The following is a 22,699-nucleotide window of genomic DNA, read 5'->3' on the forward strand; positions in this document are numbered from 1 at the left end:
CAGATTTACCAGGTTTCTCTGCAGACATATGGACCCCTGAGATTTGATAAGATTCATTTGCACGCAACACAATCCTCAGACAAAGTATTATGTAATTGCAGAGATTATGCAAAGTGTAGCATATGTGGTGTTGTGTGGTGTGGTGGTGGTGGTGGTGGTGTGTGTGTGTGTGTGTGTGTGTGTGTGTGTGTGTGTGTGTGTGTGTGTGTGTGTGAGGTCAGGGTTTGGGTTGCTTAAGATGACCTGGCTTGGTGTTGATTTTCTCTCATATGACTTAGTGTGACTGTAACCCTTGTTCTCAACGTTGACTGTGACAGTTTTATTGCGTTTGCAAACAGTTCTAGATGTCAATTAGGCATTCACTTTTTTGACCTTGCAACAAGCATCCAAATTGTGTTGGTGCCAGTCACTTGTCTGAGACTGATTATTGTCTACTTTTTGTAGTAGTGTACCTACAATAAGAATCTTGAATACTTTTCTTAATTTTGTAAAAGTCACTTTGGATTAAAGTGTCTGCTAAATTAATACATGTGGATGTGTTAAACAGAAAACCGATGATTCTATTCCATTCTTATAATCCGTCCTGTCAGAAAGACCTCTTTTTTTTTCTGTCTAGCTTTGTAAATACATCACTTCAGTTGCCTGTCTTGTGACCCGTGTGTAAAGTAGGGCCAAGGACTCATTTAAAGATGCGTTTTAACTTGAGGAGAAAGGATTCCTTTCATTCAATTTCATGCAGAGTTATCCCCAATCAGGCTGATTTCCACTATTGCTGTAGCATTTCAGTCTGAATTATGTAAAAGATCTTTGTCCCGGGGTCACACCTGGTCATCACAGCAACTTTAGGAGGATGATTTACTGTCTTAGAGGGCAGGAAGTATACAGTTACCAGGCCAGCCAGAGGAACTTAACACTGCTCTCTCATAAACGTACTTTCTTATAAACTAACAAACTACTTTTTCTTAAACGTAGCTCTTTCCGTCATGCCAACAGTTTTAGTTCCAGTGGGCTTGAACCCAACTTTGACTGTTCTCTCTATACAGTATCTCTTGTAATGTAATCATGATATCATGATGTCTTGTAAGTGTATGTGAGTGGACGGTTGTAGTGGACTGTAGTACCAGCGTGCGTGTCCTAAACCCCATGCCCCTTTGTCACCCTCTCTCCCCGCAGGAGATCGTCTAAGAGCAAAGCCCCCCCGCCTCCGCCGGCCGTGAAGGACTTTGATGGTCCACCACTCTCCCCCACAGCACTTGGCTACCAGCGCGCGGCCATGGAACAGCAGCAGGACAACCCCCTGGAGCGGGACCTGACCCTGGTGGTGGTGCTGCCCGAGGGGGATGAGAAGACCACTGTGGTCCACGGCAGGTGAGAATCCCCCACTAGCGCCTAGTCCTGTCCTCTCTGGAGAGCAATGTTATGCTACAGCTCTGGTAAGGGGCTAAATCATAGGCGGGGCCCGGGGCAAACACATTTAGAAGTTTATGTTAGGTTTGTGTTGTGGTCGGAAGTCTCGGAATCCTGAATGACGTGTTGTGTATGAAAATGACCCTGATGAAGGCGCAAGCCGAAATGTTGGTCTAATAAATAACTGCATATTGAAGTTCTGAGTGTGCCACGACACTTCTTCTAAATTCAAGTCTTATTTACCATCGTGAGCACCTCACAAGGTGTGCGTTTACCATCATCAAACAAATACGTAACAGGTGTGGTCGGAAGTCTCACATACAGCCTGCCCGTACAGATACATCAGGTGAGAGTCCCACTCCTCTCCTGTTTCCATAGACCGTTTCTGTGCAAAAGCCATGTTAAGATGCTAAGAGAGAGCGAGAGTGACGAAAAGGTCTCTCTGTCAGTTAGCAACGATGCTATCGGGAAACACACTCCAGAGCTCTGAGGAATTTTGAGTAAGAGAAAGTGAGGGTTGAGAGAGGTTAACAGTGAAGATGACACTGTCTTAGTTGTTTCTGTAGAGATTCTCAGGACATACAGTACTGCATGTCCTGCTGTTGGTGGGGTATGTGGCAAGTGTGTGTGTCTTCTGAAACATGATGTGTAGAGCCTGGGGTTTTTCGCGATACTGCATTTCCAGATGTGCAGACCTGTGAGGAAATGGTTCACATATTTCCGAATCATCGCTGCTGCATCTCTCACAGCTTTCTTAACGCGGGACCCCAAGGCTGGTTTCTTCTGTGTTACGTCAACAGCTATAATATGCCTGCTCACTGGAAGGACCCTTATTACAAGCAACTGTCAAGGCTTTGTGTTGGAAAAAAAATGTTAGCTAGAAGGAGTACCACTAATGTCTAAATACCCCTCTATTTGGCCCCATACCTTATAAGGCAATGTTGCTAATAATATAGGACAAACATTTGGAGTGGGTGACCCTGCATGAAAGCTCTCTTCAAACACACCTCACACGTTCCATTAATGAAACAATTTATTTTTTAGACTAAGTGCTGCTCCTTGCCCTTCCAGGCCTATTATTGAAACCAAGTTCAATATGAAGGGATTAAGCATTGCATTCTTTACCTTCTTTTTTCCTGAACCCAAATTTTGTTCCAAGAGAGCTCTTTTGCCTTATTTCTCTCTCCCTCTCTCTTTCCCTCTCTCTCTCTTTCTCTCTCTCTCCCTCTCTCTCTCTCTACCTCTCTCTTTCACTCTCTTTCTTTCTGTCCTTCCAAGAGTGAGTACAGTGAACTCATTATGATCAGGATTAAACTGTTGGCATGATATTTCAGAGGCCCTCTCAGGCCCAGGAGTGCAGGCTCTCAGCTGGGCAGCATTGTGCAACAGGAGGGCAGTTGCTAAAGCACTCTGCCTCCCTCCTCAAAGGTTACACAGGAACGGAGCAGAGTGCAGGAAGGACGTTCTCCTCCATTACCACTAAACTGGAGTGATCTTGCAGCTCTTGAGAAGAAACATGATGATGCATTTTTTTAAGAGTTTGATGTTCAAAACCAGAGCATGACGTCCAGGAACCATTTTCTACAAACACATAATTGTGTAGCAATAGATAAATAAGATATTTTAGATTCAGCAAATTTGAGTTAATTTGACCTCGTATTCCATCACAAACTGTGTCATGGCAATTTTAGACGGCCCTTATGTAACTAGAATTTTTTCCACTTTAAAGGATCAGAAGAGGTCAGTTCACATGACTTTGTCTCTCGTATTACCAAACATTCCTACTGAGTGCTGACACACAACAAATAAGACACTTGGGTTGCCCCTCAGTCAGCGAAGCCTTGAATCGAAGCTTTCTTTTCTCTCAGTGGCAGTGCGTCATCTGGCTGCTTCCTCAGGCACAAAGACACTGTATACTCCACTGCATATCCATCAGGTAAACACCAGCCCTCCAGAGAGATGCCATGCCAGACTTTCCACTGTGGCTGTTTTTATTCCCCAGTAAATTACCCAGGGGCCATTGCACACGGTGGGCTCTGTCTTTGCCACTGAACATCCTTGTTACTGTGACTGTTCCTGGCGGCTGCTCAAGAAGTACTGAAAGCACATGGCCGTGGAGCGTTGCATCGTTTCCCCATTCTTTGCTGTAGTGTTTTCCAACATTGTTTTATTTTTTTATTTCTTTTTGCATTTTACAGCAAACCCTTGATGGACTTGTTAATAACGCTTTGCGCAAAGTACCATCTGAACCCGTCTGGACACACCATCGAGCTGGTCTCCACAAACCGGAACCACGTCAAATTCAAGCCCAACGCTTTGATAGGAACCCTGGAGGCCGAGAAGATCCTGCTCAAGCCCAAGGGCATGGAGGAGAAGAACAAGAAGGTCGGGCCTCAGATGCCGGAGGTAACATACATCTCAGACATCCACCAGGGGGAGTCACGAGACAGGAGCTCCTCTCAAAAACCTGATATTTCTTATAGTCCAGGCATTTGGTGAGAAAATTTCACCCAGCCCCAAACTAACTGCAACAGAAATGATTTTTGTTATATTCAGTTGTTGAAACATAGCAAAAGTCCATGAAAATCCAAGTGGTGGAACATTGTCGAAACCGACATTATTTCTTATCTCTGCCAGATCCAGAGCCAGTTCAGTATGACTGTGGTGATTGTACACTTTGGGTAATGTGTGATCCACATGTGTGTTTGGAGTTGTAGAGTGCAGTAGCTCAAAGTACTTTGCAGCACTCCTGTGGGCTGTTTTTGGCGTGAGCGTGCTCCCTCTCCTCTTGTGCAGGCAACCGTGCGCCTGGTCATAAACTACAAGAAGACGCAGAAGACCATTCTCCGAGTCAGCCCCAAGGTCCCACTCAACCATCTCCTGCCAGCCATTTGTGAGAAATGTGAATTTGACACGACGACGACCATCTTGCTGAGAAACGTGCAGTCAGACGAGCCACTGGACCTGACCAACTCCCTCCACGACTTCGGCATCCGGGAAGTTTATGCAAGGGACACAAAAGGTAACAAATCAAAGCGCAGGAGAAATCCCCAACTCAGCATTTGCATTTCTCCACAGATCCTTCTGGTTTATTGATTTTAAAATACAGCCAGACTTTGAGAAAAGCGTGCATAATGCAGACGTCACCTAGGAGAGAGTTATGGACAGAGTCAATAGAAAATCTGCTTCTAAAATAAGTTGCAGACCCAAAGGACCCCATGCCTTCTCTTCCCCTTGTACTTGAATGCAAAATGTCAAATAGTATTTTGTGTGTTTAAGTGGTGTGAGCATTAAGTTTATGTGAGTTTATGAGTTGATACACTTTCAAACATGTATAATGAATCAGATCTCATTAATTGTTTTGTTAACAGCAATGAGCCCAACAGAACTGCCTCCTTCACCAACTCATTCAGGTGACTTCATATTCACCTTGTTGTCCTTAAATGAGTGATTTCTCATCATGATTCATGTTACCCTGCTGCCTAATGCACACTTAACTGATCCATTTCTATAATGTGCATCCAACAGATACACTTTGTCTGTCAGCCAGGAAGGACAAGAGTCAGAAAGAGCGAGAGAATAAAGAGAGCAAAGGACTGTTCAGCCTGTTCAGGAGGAGTCGAAAGAAGTCTGATCAGGTGTGTATTCCTCTCATTCCATCGCTCAGTATGCGAGTTCTGCGGAAAAGCCACAGGCATGCACATATTTGTTTGTTTTGCTGTTTGCTCTTTAAACTTTGGCATAGCAGTCAAATACTTGCTCTCAGTTGGCCCTGCGACATGTTTGTCTTCTTTGTGCCGCGTTTTCTTGCTGGCTGGCTGGGTCTGGGTTGGGGGCTAATGCAAGCTTACGATTGGCTGTTTACCTCTCTGTCCAGCCAATGACGGCGAGCGCCCCAGCGTCCCCCATCCTGAGGAAACCGAGACCGGTCAGTATGTGTGCCCTCCCGTCGCACACGTCCAGCTACAGCTCCAACACCATGCCGTCGGACGGGCCAAAGAAGCGGCGAGCGCCCTTGCCCCCCACCATGATGTCATCGGACACCACCGCTGACCAGGGGGCAGATCAGGAGGCTAAGCCTCAGTCTCCCACACAGACAGATGGACATCAGGTAAGTGCTGAGGCCAGACAGAGAACTCTTTCAGCAAAGGAGGCTGTCGTCTTCTCCAGGATTTCAGTGTAAATGTTGTTAGCTGTTGTGTGTCACCAGTCTTGCCATTCCTTAGCATCATTCAGTAAAGGCAGTTACTGATAGTGAGCTACTGATAAATTCCAGACGTAATTATATATCGGATAACATCAAACTCTTAACTCCAGAAGTAATTATATATCTGATTATGCATAGACAAATGTGCTCATTTCCTCGGTGTTTTGGCTAATGCATGTTTCTGTTTCCTGTTTCATTCACTCTGCCCTCCGTGCCACCGTTGTTTAGGACCATCCCTCCGTGAGTCGAGCATCCTCCTCCGAGTCGTCGCTGAAGAGGACCAAGCGGAAGGCACCTCCTCCGCCCACCTCCACCTCCACCCCCACCCCCAGCCCCTCTCCCCCCGAGGAGGCTCCGGCAGAGAGGAGTCTGACAGGTACTAACACAGCCGCGCACACACAGCAGGCTCTTACAGCAGCACACGTGGCTCTCTGCCCCGGTCAACGGGCTAAGCGTTCGAGGGCTCCTCTAGTGAGATCCGCAGTGTGAAGCTTGGCAGAGATAAGAACAGCTGCACTTTGTTCTGGAGCTCTGAAATCAAATGGATGTGGTCAGAGAATGTGAATGCTTAGGGTTTGTGGGGCCCGTTGTCTGTGTGTGCACCCAATTCTTTGCACCTTGTGCCTCCTAGTGGCCTTAATGTGACATTGCAGTTGTCAGGAGAGGTTTAATTGCATTGATTTCTTTTTTCTCCTTCCCTCTTTTGAAGTGTATAAACTACTAAAATGCTTTCAATCTCCAGGTATAAAGCATTCTATTCCCCCTGAAGTAGAGTTTAGTTTGGCAACAGTAATAATGATGTAAACATTGGAATCAGTATGTTGCATATTTCACCTGTGACCACAGCTTTCCTTACAGAGTCCAGCTGGCTCCTGTAATTAGTATGGTGTCATCGTTTTTAATGTTAGATTTGATTGTTTGCAGCTGCATTTTATTTACAAAAAAGAGAAACAAACAAGGAAATCAGTAACAGCTGTTGATCTCCATCCAGAAGTGTGTGTGTGTGTGTGTGTGTGTGGGAATTAAACACAACGATCTCATGAAAGTGCTGCAATTATTGAAATTAGTTGTACAGAGGAAATTGCATTTTGGAAATAATGCACAGGCTGATAAACCATTGTGTGATTTGATTGCAGACGCACATTGGTGGTTACCCAGCATTCGGCTGTTCACCACACAGTTGGACTGGAAGAGTCCCCAAATTGGACATTTCAGTCTATGTTTAGTCTGCGCGAAATAAGGCTTTGGTAAATCATGTATTCCTTGTCTCCAAATGCCTTTTGGCGTTAGAGTATGATTTTATTAAAAGTGCAGGCCTCTTTCATTCCCAGATGTGTGGTCATGAAGGTGCATTATCACATTGATTTCACTGAGGCAGGATAAAATGTGTATCTATGACTATGTATTGTCTACTTGGTGAGGAGGAATTTAAGCCAATATTTCATTACACAACAAACAACATCCAGAGTTGCAGCTCTTACTTTTATTGCAAATCTTTTTTGTCATAAAAGTCTCTTAAAACTCTACAGTGCCTTATAAACTAAATATTGAGATATTTTGTAGCCAACGGTTGTGCCTTAGTATGGAAAAAGTCCATAACAAAGTCTTTCATAAGTCTTTCCATCTTTCCCTTTCTCTCTCTCCATCTCTCTTTCATGGTTGATATTAAGCTCTTCCTCTCGTCCCCCTTGCAGACTGCGAGTCCTCTGAGGAGGGGGTGTGAGAGCCCGAGTGAGCCTCTTCCTGTCTTCTCTGCCGTGCTGTTCTTCTCTCCTCCTGATGCCTTCTTCCTCCTGTGGTGGCCTCCTCTTCCTCCTTCTCCCACTCCCTGCACTCCTGTTAATATTCACCTGTTTTGGTGATTCAGCAACTGTCTGATTAACTTGTCTTCTTTTCTATACTAACATTGTTTTTTTTTCTTATAATGTGACATTTTGTTTGTTATATGTTAATGTAACTAATCTTTTCAGTCCTGTAATGTTTCTCTCTTGATGTGCTATGTTTATTTGTTTGTTTTTTGTTTGAGCACACATTGTTATCAAGACTCGAGGGCCGATAAGTAGTAAATAAGTGCACATCTAGTAGAAAGAACATAATACACACTAACTCACAATAAGACATTTCAGCCTGTCATGTCCCTTGATTCTACTCACACTTCTCTATTTATTCTCTATTTATTCTGATGCCCACTTCACCGAGGCAATTCATTTCCTCACAACTATACTGCAATACTACTGTACCTTACTGTAACACGACATTTTATGGGTTAGAGTAGACTTGGGGTCATACTACATAGATAGATAGATAGATAGATAGATAGATAGATAGATAGATAGATAGATACTTTATTGATCCACAAGGGGAAATTCAGGAAAACATAAGGAAAGAGAGAATCCATTTGTAAAGTTCTCTAAGGCTTGTGAGTGTAAACCAAGCATATACATTTTAATATGGCTGAATAAACTCAACCACAAAATGCAGAGAGCAAACCTCCATTCTTAGGTCATTTATTAGACACATTCCAGTCAGTGTCACAGCTGGGCCGAAAGCCCTTAAAAATGAAAACAGGAAGTTTACTGACAGATTTGTTTGAAATATTTTAAGAGCACTTACTGAAATGCCTAGGAAGTAGTGTGGATGGGAGTCTTCCTCTATCCAGTATTTGTTTTGCATTGTCCGATTTGCCATTTTTGGCTAATTTAGGATGTCAAGGGCTTTGTTTTGTATAATATGTCAAGAGCTATGTGTTCTTTATCTTGAGTTCTAACATTCCCTTAGAAAGAACTTCCTGTGGCTTTATATACCACCATCTTTGACTTTAAAGGCCTTCAGGACTTTTTAAAGGCTATCTGGGCAACTTCTTTCAACTCTGTAAATGTAAGTGTGCCTTGTCCTGGGAAGAAAACCCAACAAAAACTTCCATTGTGGCCCTGACATGTTTTACTTTTGGAAAAATGTTTGTGAATATGCGAAGGCAAGGGACCCCAGGAGTGCTCATAAAATCCATTGTTGTCCTTAGATGCGATAGCGTGTTTCTCTGTAAAAAAAGAAGACTCTGGGCCTTTGTGAGGCATAAGTGCGTCCTAATCAGATATTTTAATCTGCAGACAGACACTCCCAGTCGTTCCCATCCACACAGACTCAGGCCCCCAGAGACTCAGTGTGGATCTGTCTCCCACTGTTTTGTTTTTTAAGAATTTGTTTGTGTGTGTGTGTGTGTGTGTGTGTGTGTGTGTGTGTGTGTGTGTGTGTGTGTGTGTGTGTGTGTGTGTGTGTGAACTGAGAAGTCTTTAGCTTTGTGCTGCTTGAGTCACTAGTTGTTATTTTGTTCCTAATGGATAGCAAGTTTCACAAGTAAAAAGGGATGGATGGGGGGGGTGTTCATTATTTGAGTTGTTTCACTTACAGTAAGTCAACACTCTCAGATCTTAGTGTGGGGAGAAAGAGAGAGAGAAAAAAATTACTCACTACATGAATAAATAAATAAATAAATAAATACATTAAAAAAAACTCTTCTGGTAAAAGTTTTGACTTCTCTCTCTCTCTCTCCCTCCCTCTCTCTCCCTCTGATTGCTCACATCTTCCTGCTCGCCCCTGCCTCCCCCGCTGACTTCACATAATTGACTTCACAGAGCGGAGATCAGGCCCAGATTCCCTGCGTCTCTCTCAATCTCCCCGACGTCCTGGCGCGCCGCAACCGAGCTGGAGATCACAGGCGCAGCTCGCAGCCTCTGTGTAACCAGACTTTTTCGGGGCTGCGCTCTTCTCTCTCTCTCTCTCTCTCTCTCTCTCTCTCTCTCTCTCTCTCTCTCTCTCTCTGCTCTCCTCCTCTCCGCTCTCTTCCTCTCTCTCTCTCTCTCCGCTCTCTTCCTCTCTCTCTCTCTCCACTTGCTTTCGCTATTCCTCTGTGACAGCCCCTTGATGTGCTGAATGAGGAGCTTGAGAGAGAGAGGGAGTGAGACAGAGAGAGAGAGAGAGAGAGAGAGAGAGGATGGGTGGGGTTGGGGAGCCGAGAGATGCAAGACGTCTTAATTAAGTGTGATTCACTCGGCCTGGAGTACGGCGCTATAACTGGGATAGAGTTCTCACTGGCCTCGCCACTGAAATGAATATTGAAAACGCAAAGGAAGCACCCTGTTGAGCTATTATATAATAGGTGCAAGCACAAAGCTGATGCAATGGCCTTTCCTTATTTGAAAAACCTCCCCTGGGCTGACCACAGTAGTCTCTAAAGTATTGTTTTATGGTTTATTTGGCTTTGATTTATTTTCCCTCATTCATTATCTCACATTCTCTCTCTAACACTTGCTCCCATTCAGTCAAGTTGTGTTTTATGCTACATAAATGTACTTATAATATATTAATTTTGAATTATTTTATGGGATTTAGTATTGGTGGTGCCTGCCATTTATGGTCGGTCTGTTTCTCCCACGATGCTTCAGGAATTCCATTGCAGGCCCCTCTGGAGGAAATTGGGGAGCAGGAGGAGGAGTCCCTGGCACCCACTCCTGTCGAGGAGGAGTCGGGTGAGTCTGCGGCGCCTCGGGAAGAGTCGGGGTCCTCTCCGCTCCAGGCCTCCAGCGCTCTGGGCCACACCCAGGAAGATGACAGCAGCCTCAACTTGTCCGCCGACATCTCCATGGACTCGGAGCCAGGAGAGGCGTCCTCGCCAACCCACGACTCCGACATGCTGAGCCTCTCGGCGTTCGAGGACACGGGGGAAGATCAGTCATGTGATCTGTCCTCACATGGCAAGTACGAACGCTCGCTCGTGAAAAACAAAAGTTGTGTAATTGTCACAAGCCATTCCACAGCGCTTGGTGTTTAAAGTTTGTTTTTTATTTGCGTTTGGGTTTCCTCTCCCAAGTTTTTTCATGTTTTCTACCTCTGACAGACTAGCTGGCAGCTTGATGAGCAGCGAGGAGTACACCACTCAGATGCTAAGCGCGGAAGCACAGGCTGCCCCCAAGGGTGAAGATGAGGGTACATTTGTAATTTTGTCTTGGGCTGATGTCAGTGAATGACATGGAACTCCTACAGCCCTCCTGGTTACTTGAGAATAAAGATTGTTCGAGGGTTTCAGACTTTCACATCTTACTCTTCATATGACATACTGTAGGCCTGCAATATTTAAATTAATATTTGAGAGCGTGAAGACTAAATAACTATAAATGGTGTGATAAAGGAAGTTAAAATGTGAGTAAGAAATGTGTATAATGCCATTAGATATTCCTGTGCATATGTCGACAGAGTGTAGTCTAGGGCATTAAGATGTCTGTTGTTACCCTGCACTGGGATGAGATGGGTAGGGAAGACCAGGACAGTAACAGCTAGATTAGACTAGATCAGCTTGTCACACTCAATACTAAGGATAGAAACAAGCAGCCCAGCTTACAGTCCCTCATGGTCTTTTCTGCATGTGTCTGCAGACAGTGGTATGGAGCCTGCAGTGGAGAGCAGTGAGCAGGATGCCTCGTCTGCTCAGGAAGCCACAGTGCCTGATGAGTTTCCTGGAGGTGGTGCAGACCCAAGGCACTCACCTGGGGCCGCTGGATCTCCGCAACACCCACCTGACACCCCACAGCCCCAGGTGGCAGAGGAGCCCTCACTGGATGCGGCGGGCAGCAGAGCGGCCAGTGCTCTGGAGGAATGCACACAGGGCGAGGCAATAAGTGGCGCGTCTTCCCCTACCAACGCTCCTGGGGCCACCTCCAAGCCCGAGCCAACGGCAACGCCACCGCCACCGCCGTCCGCCGAGCTGCAGAGAGACACGGCCACGTCTACTGAGGAACTCACCAGCCCGGAGGCTGTGTCTCCTGTTGCTGATCCCCCCACGCCTAGCCCTCCCCGCACCCCAGCCCCCACTCCTACCCTGGTGCCCACCGGCGCCAAGGGAGGCCCAGTCACCGAGGCCAAGCCCAAGCCAAAACCTTCCAATGAGGTGACCCGGGACTACATCCCCAAGGTGGGCATGACCACCTACACCATTGTGCCTCAGAAGTCCCTGGAGAAGCTGCGCTACTTTGAGGTGGAGCTGACACTGGAGGCGCCGCCCGTGGCCCCTCCCAAGGCCGAGGTCGTAGACGGCGACGTGGCGAAGACTCACGATGAGTCGGCGACCGCAACGCAGCCTGCAGACGCTCCCCCCGCCGCCCCCGGAGCTGACCCGCCACTCAGGAATGGGGCCGAGCCGAGCGACTCACCCGCCGCGTCCCCCTCACAGACGTCTATTTCAGCGTCCCTCCCAGCCGGGGAGGCTGCAAGCGCCGGCCGCCAACCCGAGGAGCCAGAGCAGGCTGTTCCGACAGAGCCAGCGGGGGAGGCCAAGGAAAAGAAAGTTCCACCCGCAACTAAGCCCAAACCTGCCTCTTTCCGCTTGCCACAGCACAAACGAACACCTGGGTATTATGTAACCTCGGCAGCAGTGAAGAGCGCTGGTGGTGGCCACAAGGAGGCTCCTGCTGCTGCTGCTGCTGCAGGGGGCCAGCCCAGGGAGCCCAGCCCTCAGGCTGGGGACGAGGCCGCAGTGGAGCGAGTGGAGGAGGTGGTGGTGGTGGAGGAGGAGGAGGAGAAGGAGGAGGAGGAAGACTGGTTGTTCCCTCCACCGCCGCCACGGGAGCCTGCTGGAGAGGTGGAGCAGGCGGGGCAATCCCTGGCAAGTGCTCCAGCAGAGCCAGCCCAGAAACCAGCAGCCACCAGCCCCAGCCCCAGTCCTAGCCCCAGCAGTGGGTACCCTGATACCATCCTGACGAGGCAGGGCAGCCTGCCTGCTAAGCCGCCCTCCCCTGGGCTCAGCCTGGAGAAACTGCGCAGCTTTGCGGCACCCAAGCCCTACTCCCCGACCTCGCCATCCCGCTTCGCCCAGGCCGTGTCCTCGGCGGTCAAGAGGTCCCATTCCCACAGCCAAGGCCCTGTGGCCGTTGGGCAGACTACACGCAAAGTGCCCCTCTACCCCCTCGCCGGCCACAGCCCTATAAGAGAGATGACAGAGCCCTTAAAAAACACGGTAGGTACTAGGGGTGTAAAGATTAACCGATATGTATCGGTATCCGTTTTTAACGTGTAAGATACGGCTACATCGATACGTGAAGACCCGTATCGGAATAAAACTGAAATGAACCGGACGTTATATCGATTTACTTGTTACGAATCGGTTCACAACCTTTTCTGCTCGCTCAGACTCTCATTTATGTTCCAAGCAGCGCGTTTATCCCACGTCTGGTTTTGAAACTATCGCGGGCGCGGAATAATGGGTAATGCAGTTCGTTTTTGGCTACATTCATTGCCCAAAGTTGTCAAATGACCTCATTACCCATACATCTACTGCAACTTAAGCACGTGACAACTCGCACTCGGTCGTTTGTTTTACAGTTTTTTGTTTTTCAAAATCCAGCGCGAAATTAAATAGTAAACAGCAACGACAGTCTGTAGAGTATAGCCTTACGTTTGATGAAGGGATTTCCTTAATGTTAAATAATAATTTGGACCTTGCTAAAACGATGCACAAATTATTAGCCAATTATTTTGTTCATATTCACTCAGACTTGTGGCATTAGGTTTCTGCATTAGGTCTACCGTTGGAACAAAATAAACCCAGAGAGTTCATTGATATTGTCTATTTTATTCTTGTAGGCTATATGAGAAAAGGCCAAGAGTGTCTTAAGCACTGTTTTATTTTATTTCGGTATTGTCTTACCTCAACAAGGCTACAGCTCCATGGAAAAAATCAGATATAACTCTATAAAATCTATAAAGTCTATAAAAAAAAATATGTTGTATTTGGCTGCTGTGTTTGACTGAAATGTAGACTATTCTTTTTTCATTTCAATACAGTATATGAAACAAACCTCAGTTTAGATAATCATATTCACACATTTTTTTGCCTAATTGACAACCATGACCATGATAACTGATAATATAAAATTAAATTATAAAAAATCTTTCAGAATGCTTTCCATTCTTGAACTGCATCGAATTGCATCAAATCGCATTGCATCGAATCGTACTGAATCGTTTTTTATGAACATGTATCTTTTCTTGTATCGAATCGTGCCCATGTATCTAGATGCGAATCGTATCGTCTTTTACATGAGAGATTCACACCCCTATTAGATACTGTAGCTGTCACACTTGCATGCCCATAACTTAGTCAGTGTTCAGGCACATGGATAATATGTAGCTTGTGAGTGTGATACCACTGTTCTATGACGGTCATAAAATATATTGAATGCTTTGCCCCCTATTAAAAAGAGGGAAAAAAGGCATACTTCCTTTGTGAGCTCTTCCTGTGCTCCACAGGTCACATGGGTTCATCCGCAGAGCTGTGAACAATGCTATCGCAGCCATCAGTACTAATGTACACAGTATAGGGTGACCTCCCTATAGACTTAGAATACATTTCCAATCAAAAGCCTATTGTTAAACTCAGGTATTGTGTGGGTATGGCTAGCTGTGGGGGCTTTGTCAATCACGGCTATAGGTTTCACCTTCTGAGACTGTTTGCCTTAGGCAATGTGTGGGTCGTAAAGGTGTATGGCAGGGGTTGTGTTATGGCGGTCCTTGCAAAGCCAGAGGGAACGCTATATGACTGAGTTTGTATGGAATACACGTGTGACTGGCTTCCCCTTTTCTGCCAGGCCTGCTATATTTAGGCCACCAAGGCCTGGTGCATAAAGCCTAACAATGTCGATGTTCAAACACAGATGTGTCTTCTGTGCATTGCAGTATCTCCTTTCTCCAGTAATGAAAGGCAAAAATAATCTTGCTTCTTTTAACTAGAGTGTGTTTGTGTGTGTGTGCGTGCATGCGTGTGTGTGTGTGTGTGTGTGTGTGTGTGTACCTGTGGTGTACACAGGTGACAGACAATGGGGAGCGAGACGACAAATGTCCAGGTGCACAGGGGGCTGTGACCAGCTCTGCCGGCGAGGCCGCGGGATCCACGGAAACCCAGAGCCAAGAGTCGGCCACGCGGGACCACAGCCATGGAAACGGAGCGCCCGACACACCCCCCGTGAGTTGCGCAGTTGCGGTGGCGGCAGCCACTTAATGCATGATTTATAGGCAGCATCCTACTGGCACATGAAAGCACAATTGAAAGAGGGCATAAACAGCGTTGCCATCTCTTATTCCTTTTCAGGTGTCAGGAGTTCCTCCCTCAACGACGCTGCTGCGGAGATCAGGCGAGATGCAGGCGGCACATGAGGAGTAGACGGGGGGTGGGCTAGGGAGGGTGACAGGAGGAGGGAGCGTTGGAGGTGGCGAAGGGTGGTTGTCACACGGTTGGCACACCCCAGTGGCGTCCTGTTGAGTCTTTGGTTCCTGATGTTGAGAGATTCACTTTCTTTTCATTTTGAACGAGTTTGTTTGACTTTTAAACAACTAAATACATAATTTCTCAGTAATTGTGCAACAAGTTGGTGCATATGTAAGCTTGAAAACAGACTTTTGAGGGTTCCTATGAATATTGAATTATGTATGTGTAAACGTTGCAAAAATGTTTCTATTTTATTGGGTTTTTGCCTTTTAAATTATTAGTCATAAAATAAAGATGTAATTATATACCAATGTGAAAAATGGTACTTCTCAAAATGTGTCCCTCAGTACATTTTTTACTTGTCTGGTTAACTAAGCTGTGCCCTGAAGACACTGGTATAATCTATATTGCTCGGGATTTGAAACTGCTGTAAGATCTTAAGTCGTTCTTCTGTCTATTAAATCATATGAAAACTGTATTGCATTGTGCTATCCTTTCCATTTGTACATCAACTTGCACAACCAGGCAACTATTACACCTCACACACTTTTCTGAAGTCACTCACAATAACATGTTTAATACTGGCTGGCATCTAACTGTTAAGCCCTTAGGAGCAAGTCTGAGGTAGTGTGTGGACTATCACCTATGGCCATATATGGGTCGACTATACCGTTCGCATTAGACAGCATCACCATAACATAACTGTCACTCAACCAATTTGTTGCCCAAAAAAGACTGACAATGTTACAATATAATGATAGCCAGGGTATTTTGCCCTGCTGGTGTGCTCTTTACAAGAATCCATTTGCCCTTTACAAGAACACTAACCCATTTAGAAAAAATAAACAAAATCTTAACGTGTAAATCTTCTTAGAGTTAATACACATTGGCTCTTTGCGCAGTACACGGCATCCCTGAACACCTCGCTATTGTTCCTGTTTTCGCACATACAGTAAGCTCGGCTGGCCACAGTATTTGAATCGTTAGTAATGAACACGTACGTTGAAGGAGGTTTGCACTCAAAACTAGTTCTACCCTGTACAGCAACGTTTAGTCTGCTGGAGTAACAGAGTAAAGTTTGCGTGACGTAGCACGAGAGCATGGGCACGAGTACCTTTTACCGGCTGCGCGTGCGACGACAGTAGACAGTGAAGGACCGAGCAGCGATGAAGACGCGGGAGGAGGGAGCACCACCCAACTTCTCTGAGAAACAGGTACTGCTGGGCAGTGTTCGTTAGCCTACTTTGACTTATGTAAGGAAAACCTGCAGAGATTCCAAGGTTGTGAGCATTGTTTCTATGGTAATTGATCTGTAGCAGTTTCATACGAATGGAATTATGGTTAGATTGTCTAATTTAGTTCTGCTGGTGTGTCAGACTACTGAACACTCGTTTGATTCCGCAGGAGCTTGCAGAAATCTCTTGCGAACGATTTCTTATTAAAGTTGGTCTAGTTCAGTAGTTTGTAGCACAGTTTGTTTTGTTTTCCGTGCTTAACCAGTATTTACGCAGACATTTCTGAGCAGGCTGTTTGGATAGTAGACGCTGATATGATCATGACTGAACACTTTGAACCTGTGATAACACTGGTTGACACTGAACTTGCTTGTCGATCAGATGTTTACGTAAACATAACTAACGTAATTCTTTGGTAGGGTACAGCTGCATGATTAAATGTAAAACATTACCATCCACTTCAGACCTTTTCATTATTAAAATACATTTACTTAATATTAAACATTTTCCTGTAACGATAGGCTTTAATGGTCTGATATTATTTTTATGATACCCATACACTATGGTTAGGACAGTCCCACACACACACACACACACACACACTCAAAGTGCACAATTACTGTAGTCTACATCCCTTGCGACTGCCATCTGTTGTCAAATGGAAGAACGGCAAATATGAAATCAGACGTGTCAGTAGGCAACTTTAATACGCGTTCCACAGTGATACCGAACAGGTTGATTAGGTAGGCCCACATTTTAATGGACATGTAAATATATGTATGAATGGAATCATATTACAATCCTATCACCCTTTAAATATGAGAAAACTAACCTCTGATTAAAGACCCCTTGAGACATTCAAGATTAAAACATATTTTTTTCCAGAGAAGAGAGTGGTTAAATTCATAGTCCCTGATGCATATTAGATAGATAGATAGATATATAGATACTTTATTGATCCCCAGGGGAAATTCAATTATTGAACAGTATTTCATAAGAACATAAGAACAAAATAAGATGAACAAATATTTGAAGGACTTTGGGACAGTGTTTAGCAGGCATGACAGTTTTAGTAGGCCTGTTACTGTTCTATTGTATTCAGTTTTGCTATTTAGTGAGATTGATATCCGATCAATTCCCAGACACGGAAGAACATCAATTACTCAGACACAATCAATAAGACATTTTGGTGGACTTTCTGTATGTTTACCATAAGCAACCTTAATCAGCTTGTGTAGCCTACATACCAGTGAAACCCTTGAATTAAATGTTGTTAAATTCATGTGTATGGATGAGCTGGCTATTGTAAGTGTTGAGTGTATGTGTTTCTGAGAGAAAGAGAGAGAGAGAGAGAGAGAGAGAGAGAGAGGGTCTGTGTGTGTGTGTGTCTGTCTGTGTGAGAGTGCATCAGCCTGTGTATATTTAGCACTGATAAGGAGGCCTCTAAATTATTCCCATTTAGCGGCAACAATATGAAGGCTGAGTCCTATTCACGCTCCCAACTCTCTTGCATACACTTGGAGGATCATGCTTCACAGACTTTGCTCTCTTTGTCTTCTTGAGTTATCCAAGTATTTAGTGGCAGACACACAGTGTGTGTGTGTGTGTGTGTGTTGGTTGCATGGGTTCCATGTTAATGCTACATTAAGGCCATTGGCGAGAAAGAATGCAGGTATTGTGGTGCAGGGCACCAGCCTGTGTCTAAGTGTTTCGGGAGCATGCTAGGCTGTAATTACATGTTCTTGTGTATTGTTCATGTCTTTTGTATGACTCCAGTTTGCATGCTGAAATAGTGGGGCTGTGAGATTGCCACCCCTCAACCGGTTTTTCTTTGGAACCAGTTATTTAGTGAACAGGTTTTCACAGATGTTAGCTCACAACTGCCAACCCAGTGGCTAACATTATACAAAAGGGCGAAGGAGGTAAGAAATAAAAACAGTCATAGGAAGATGGAAATCTTATTACACACATTACACAAGTGTCACTTAAGTCGTATCATTTGTATACTCAGTAAGGAAACATACGTAGACAAAGCTGCTATTCTAAAACACACTCTATTTTGAATGATCCTTTTAAAAAAAGGATTATGGTTAAAAGAAAGCACAGTCTATAAGTTTGACTAATTTCATGCCTCTTTGGGCATAACTGTTGTCTATGCACGTCAGTAAATCTGGGATCACTGAAGCTAGCAGTCTGCATTATGCATAATTCGGGATTAGTTAACCAATAAAGAAGCTTACACATCATTTGTAAATATACGGGTAATCATTGTTACCATTGTATTTGTTTTATTGTGGTCTCCATAGTCCTTCTTGATAAGTATTAGGCTGCTTGGTTTTTGCACAGAGAGGGTCAAACAGAATTGTCACGTATATATAGGACTTTGTAGCCGCCCAGGCATTTGCAACTAACACTGTTCATAAAAACGGTTGTGTTAAAAGTGGCAGAAAGAAAAACACAGATTAAGCTTCTATTCGGTGCACATGGTCTTAACAGTTAATTCCGGGTTTGCCCAGTAATCAAATAAAAGTAGCCATCGAGGGCCAAGATTTCTGCAGGTTCATTTAACACGTAATCTTTCCACCAAACAACAGGAATCCAAGTTGTAATTATTAGAATAAATCCTTCAAGCTGCTTCCAGCTTTAGCTCTCTAATCTTTGCTGTTCACGTTTTCGGGACTTAATATTATTGTGCTGCATTCAGAAATAACCTCACCTACACCCCCCTCCCCACCACCCCCACCCAGTCCTCGCTGCTCTGACCATAAAGCATATACATGACTACAAGAAAGGGGCTGTTATGCAAAAAGGATTTAGGGCAAGTTAAGGTTTCTGCCTCAAAAGACCATAAGGAGATAAGTGGTATGGAATTGAAAATGCCTACTATATGTTGCGGATAACCTGTTGAAATATTTGAGAACCTCTGAAATCGTGGTGTGTGTTTGAGGCAAAGGAATCAAATAGGTTTTCTTCAGAAAGATGTTCTGGTCAGTTTTCTCAAGACGCAGAGCCTAAGTGTCCCTTGCTGGGAACCAGACATTATCGCATAGATTGTTTTCTGTTGAACGTTATCAGTTAATGTTTGTAATAACACCATTGTGTATTTGCCAGAAATGGTCTAATCTCGTGGTGTGGGAGGGACTCAGATTGAGGAGTTTATTGTGTTCTCATGATAAGATGATTTAATTACGCTTTGAATTTTTCTGTTTTCTCGTTTTGTCCTCCGCCCCTTCCCTACAACAAGCCTGGTTCTCAAGAATCAGTCCTACAGAGCCCACCTTGGCACCCCATGACAATAGTTGTTATTCCTTTTTTCTCTCTGCTGTTTATGGTTTTCTTTTTTTGTTTATGTTTTATTTATTTTTTCTTTCTCTCAGCATAAGCAAGTGGCCCATTTACCAGCATTGTGCTGCATTCACAGATCTATTTCTCGGTCAGATGGTCCACTTTCTTTTCCTCCATTTTTTAGTTGTTGTGCTCTTTGAGTATTTCGGTTGAAGAAAGGAAACTGCCAAGTTACACAAAACTGTTTTGTCACATGGTTTTGTCTATTGTTAATCCATCAGCATGAGGTGTTTTTGGCTGTTCAGTCATGCACAAAATGGCTCATACAATATAACCCCCACCCCACCAAACACACACACACACACACACACACACACACACACACGCACACACACACCAGTGATCATCGGATCAACAGCACTGTCCCTGTCTTCACCACGATGGAAAGCATCAAAGAATTCAGCAGCATGCCTCATTTTTTAATAAACATTTTATTTGACGGCCCCCTTCCCTTTCCCCCTCCATCCCTCCTTCCCTCCCTCCCCTTCTTCCTCTCCGTCTTCTTCTTCCTCATCTACTTCTACATAAGCAGACTTCCAGTATGTCTCTTTTTAAACGCAGCCAGGCCTGATGGGGCTCGGCCAAGTCTGGCCACACCGTGCTGCAGGTTGAGCTCCGAAAAGGCCAGAAGCGTGAGGTGGCAGCCGATGTGCGCTGTGTTTCTAATGTGCAATTATGTCTCTAGGTGACGGTCTAAGAATAACCGTTTCGGGCGCTATCCACAAGTGCAGCCCTGCTGCGTGAGCGAGCGCGTGGCTGAAAATAGCCACTGAGTGTGTCTGCTGTGGAGATCCGTCATCGATGTGATAATTACAGCGGGATGATGAGGATGGCAGAACCAAAGGGCCTCAGCACCCTGTGCTTTTTAGGGTGGAACAACTCGATGGTTCCATAATAGTAAGCCCTTGCCCACCAACCCCCACACCCCACCGTCCCACTCAGCCCCCTCATTTTCTTCACTGTTGTCTATGAGCTAAAACCTCCCAGAAGTCAGGCCTGCTTGGCTAAATTCTGAGGAAAGGCTAGCCAGTACGCTAGGCTACTATCGGGCCAGGGCTAGGCTATACGAGACTCGAGTGCCTTGCATCTGAAAAAAAATAATCGATAGATGTGAGCTTATTAAACTTTGATGATGTGGTGAGGAGGAGCCTGCAGGGGAGACAATGATCCGTTTTCATGGTGCCGCTCGCTGACGGTAAGAGCTGGTGAGCCACTCCCTAGTCCCATCAGTGGTCAGCGGGGCTAACCCACGAGTCACCCCGCTGTTGTGAAACTCTAGTTGGGCGGCGTTCCAGCCTGCTCCCCTCAGCTGTCTGTCTCACGCCATCTGACTCCAGACGTGGGTTCATTCCTCAGCTGTTCTGCGGGCAAGAACCAACTCATCCGAACTCAACTCGCACTGGCTGGGTCTCCGCTGCATGCAGCCTGTTGATTGAGAGCCGGCGAGGAGAGCTCGTGGAGGGAGACGGGGAAAGGGATAGCAAGAAAGACAGAGAAAGAGGGGGATAGAGAGAGGAGAGAGAGAGAGAGAGCTGCTGTGCAAATGAAGTGGCAACGTGCCCTCTGGGAGCAAGCCCCAACATGGCTGTGTGGCAGGCCTTGCACATGTGTGTGCAATAAATGGAAGCCCTCATCTCTCTCCTCTCTCTCTCTCTCTCTCTCTCTCTCTCTCTCTCTCTCTCCCCACCCTATCTCTCTCTCCTGAGCTTTCAGCAGAGGCACCACACAGACTAACCAGAACAGATGTGAAGCAGCTGGCGCTCAACTTCCTCTCTTTCCTCCCCTCTCTCTATCTCTCTCTCTCCCTCTCTCTCTCTCTATCTCTCTCTCCCTCTCTCTATCTATCTCTATCGCTCTCTTCCTGTCCTGATCAGCTCTTCAGCATCATCCCTACTTCACGTTACAGTGCAGGTCCACATGGGGCCCAAACCACCATTTTAACCAGCTCCCATTGTCCTCGTCACGCTTGGAAAGTGCAGATGGGCCCAGCCTTGATGGCCACTAAAATTAGCCGCGACTTTCCTTGTGTGCTTAATGTAATTAGAAAGCATTTGCATTGACTGATGCCAGAAGAATGCGGTTCAGCCTGGAGCTATTTTTGGACAGCCCCAAGTTGCTTGGCCCGAGTGACCTTGTTCAGCGGGACTTCAGCGAGCTCGCACTCTCGGTCAGTCGCAAGTCACACACACATTAACTTGCTCGACACACACACACACACACACACACACACACACACACACACACACTCAGACAGTACACACACACACACACACACATTAACTTGCTCGACACACACACACCACACATACACACTACACATACCCACACACAGGAGCACACAAACACTTAGGGAGTCACATACACACTCAATAAGCACACACATACACAGGCACACACACACACACACACAACCCACACAAACAATCACTTAGGCCTTAGGCATTCAGAGCGAATCTCCCATTCCCCCAGCCATTTAGCGTGTATCTCCACAAGGGCTTGGGGCTATCAGCTCTCTCACCCCGCTCCACTGTGGCCCTGTTTCCGGTCGCTCTCGGGCACCATTGTGTTTGTGTAAGTAAGTTTGGTCTCCAGAGAGAGGGGTGGTGGGGGTGGGGGGGGTCTTTTCAGACGCTTGTGTCTTGGTGAAAAGGTAACCCAAGCCAGGTGGGGCCGCGTCATTGTTGCTGTCCCTCACCCCAGAGCCCTGCAGACCTGGAATGCATTATTGGAGACATACGAGGGCTTGATAATACTGATGCGCCCCTTCATTTCCATCTAATTGCATCGCACTGCTTTACGGAAAAGGGGGAGAAAAGGCACAGAGAGTGACACAGAGGCTCGCTCAGCATGAGATAGACCACGAGAGAGAGAAGGGGGTGGAAGGCGGACCAGGGCCGAAGGTGAGCTCCCCTGCCCGCAAACAGAGAGGAGGCTGACAGATGTGCAGCCCACACCCCCCAAGACGTGTTTTTAATTCCACTTTCTGTGACATCACAGGGCTTTTGAACGGCCCCATCCTCCACACAGACTCCTTGGACTCCACAGCCCTGTCTATGGGGGTTCTGCCTGAGCCACACGGCCACTAAGGCTTCAGACAGGAGAACCATGTCAGATGTGATTCACCAAACCGTGAGAGAGAATGGGTTGCATACCTCGCATTGCTGTGGCTATCTCTTCAGCCTATGGGAGCGTGAGTGTGTGTGCATGTCTGTGTGTGTGTGTGTGTGTGTGTGTGTGTGTGTATGTATGCGT

At 45.9% G+C, this 22,699-nt stretch overlaps 2 protein-coding genes across 5 annotated transcripts in view; both read left to right on the top strand.

Moving 5' to 3' along the window:
• cobll1b (cordon-bleu WH2 repeat protein-like 1b) overlaps positions 1-15,345 on the top strand; it is a 28,615-nt gene extending 13,270 nt beyond the window's left edge. For all 4 annotated transcript variants that reach the window (XM_048238792.1, XM_048238793.1, XM_048238794.1 and 1 more), the window contains 12 exons: positions 1,174-1,368; positions 3,606-3,813; positions 4,204-4,429; positions 4,779-4,820; positions 4,936-5,045; positions 5,285-5,518; positions 5,843-5,990; positions 10,057-10,369; positions 10,509-10,597; positions 11,044-12,620; positions 14,469-14,624; positions 14,751-15,345. In XM_048238792.1, the coding sequence (XP_048094749.1) occupies positions 1,174-1,368; positions 3,606-3,813; positions 4,204-4,429; positions 4,779-4,820; positions 4,936-5,045; positions 5,285-5,518; positions 5,843-5,990; positions 10,057-10,369; positions 10,509-10,597; positions 11,044-12,620; positions 14,469-14,624; positions 14,751-14,822 (3,370 nt within the window). In that variant the 3' untranslated portion in view covers positions 14,823-15,345. The remainder of the gene's footprint in view (positions 1-1,173; positions 1,369-3,605; positions 3,814-4,203; positions 4,430-4,778; positions 4,821-4,935; positions 5,046-5,284; positions 5,519-5,842; positions 5,991-10,056; positions 10,370-10,508; positions 10,598-11,043; positions 12,621-14,468; positions 14,625-14,750) is intronic.
• A 664-nt stretch (positions 15,346-16,009) lies between these two features.
• grb14 (growth factor receptor-bound protein 14) overlaps positions 16,010-22,699 on the top strand; it is a 45,608-nt gene continuing 38,918 nt past the window's right edge. Inside the window, exon 1 of the mRNA XM_048239877.1 lies at positions 16,010-16,081. The gene's annotated coding sequence lies outside the window, so the exon portion shown is untranslated. The remainder of the gene's footprint in view (positions 16,082-22,699) is intronic.

Source organism: Alosa alosa, chromosome 3 (assembly GCF_017589495.1).
Source record: "Alosa alosa isolate M-15738 ecotype Scorff River chromosome 3, AALO_Geno_1.1, whole genome shotgun sequence".
Classification (NCBI taxonomy): Eukaryota; Metazoa; Chordata; class Actinopteri; order Clupeiformes; family Clupeidae; genus Alosa; species Alosa alosa.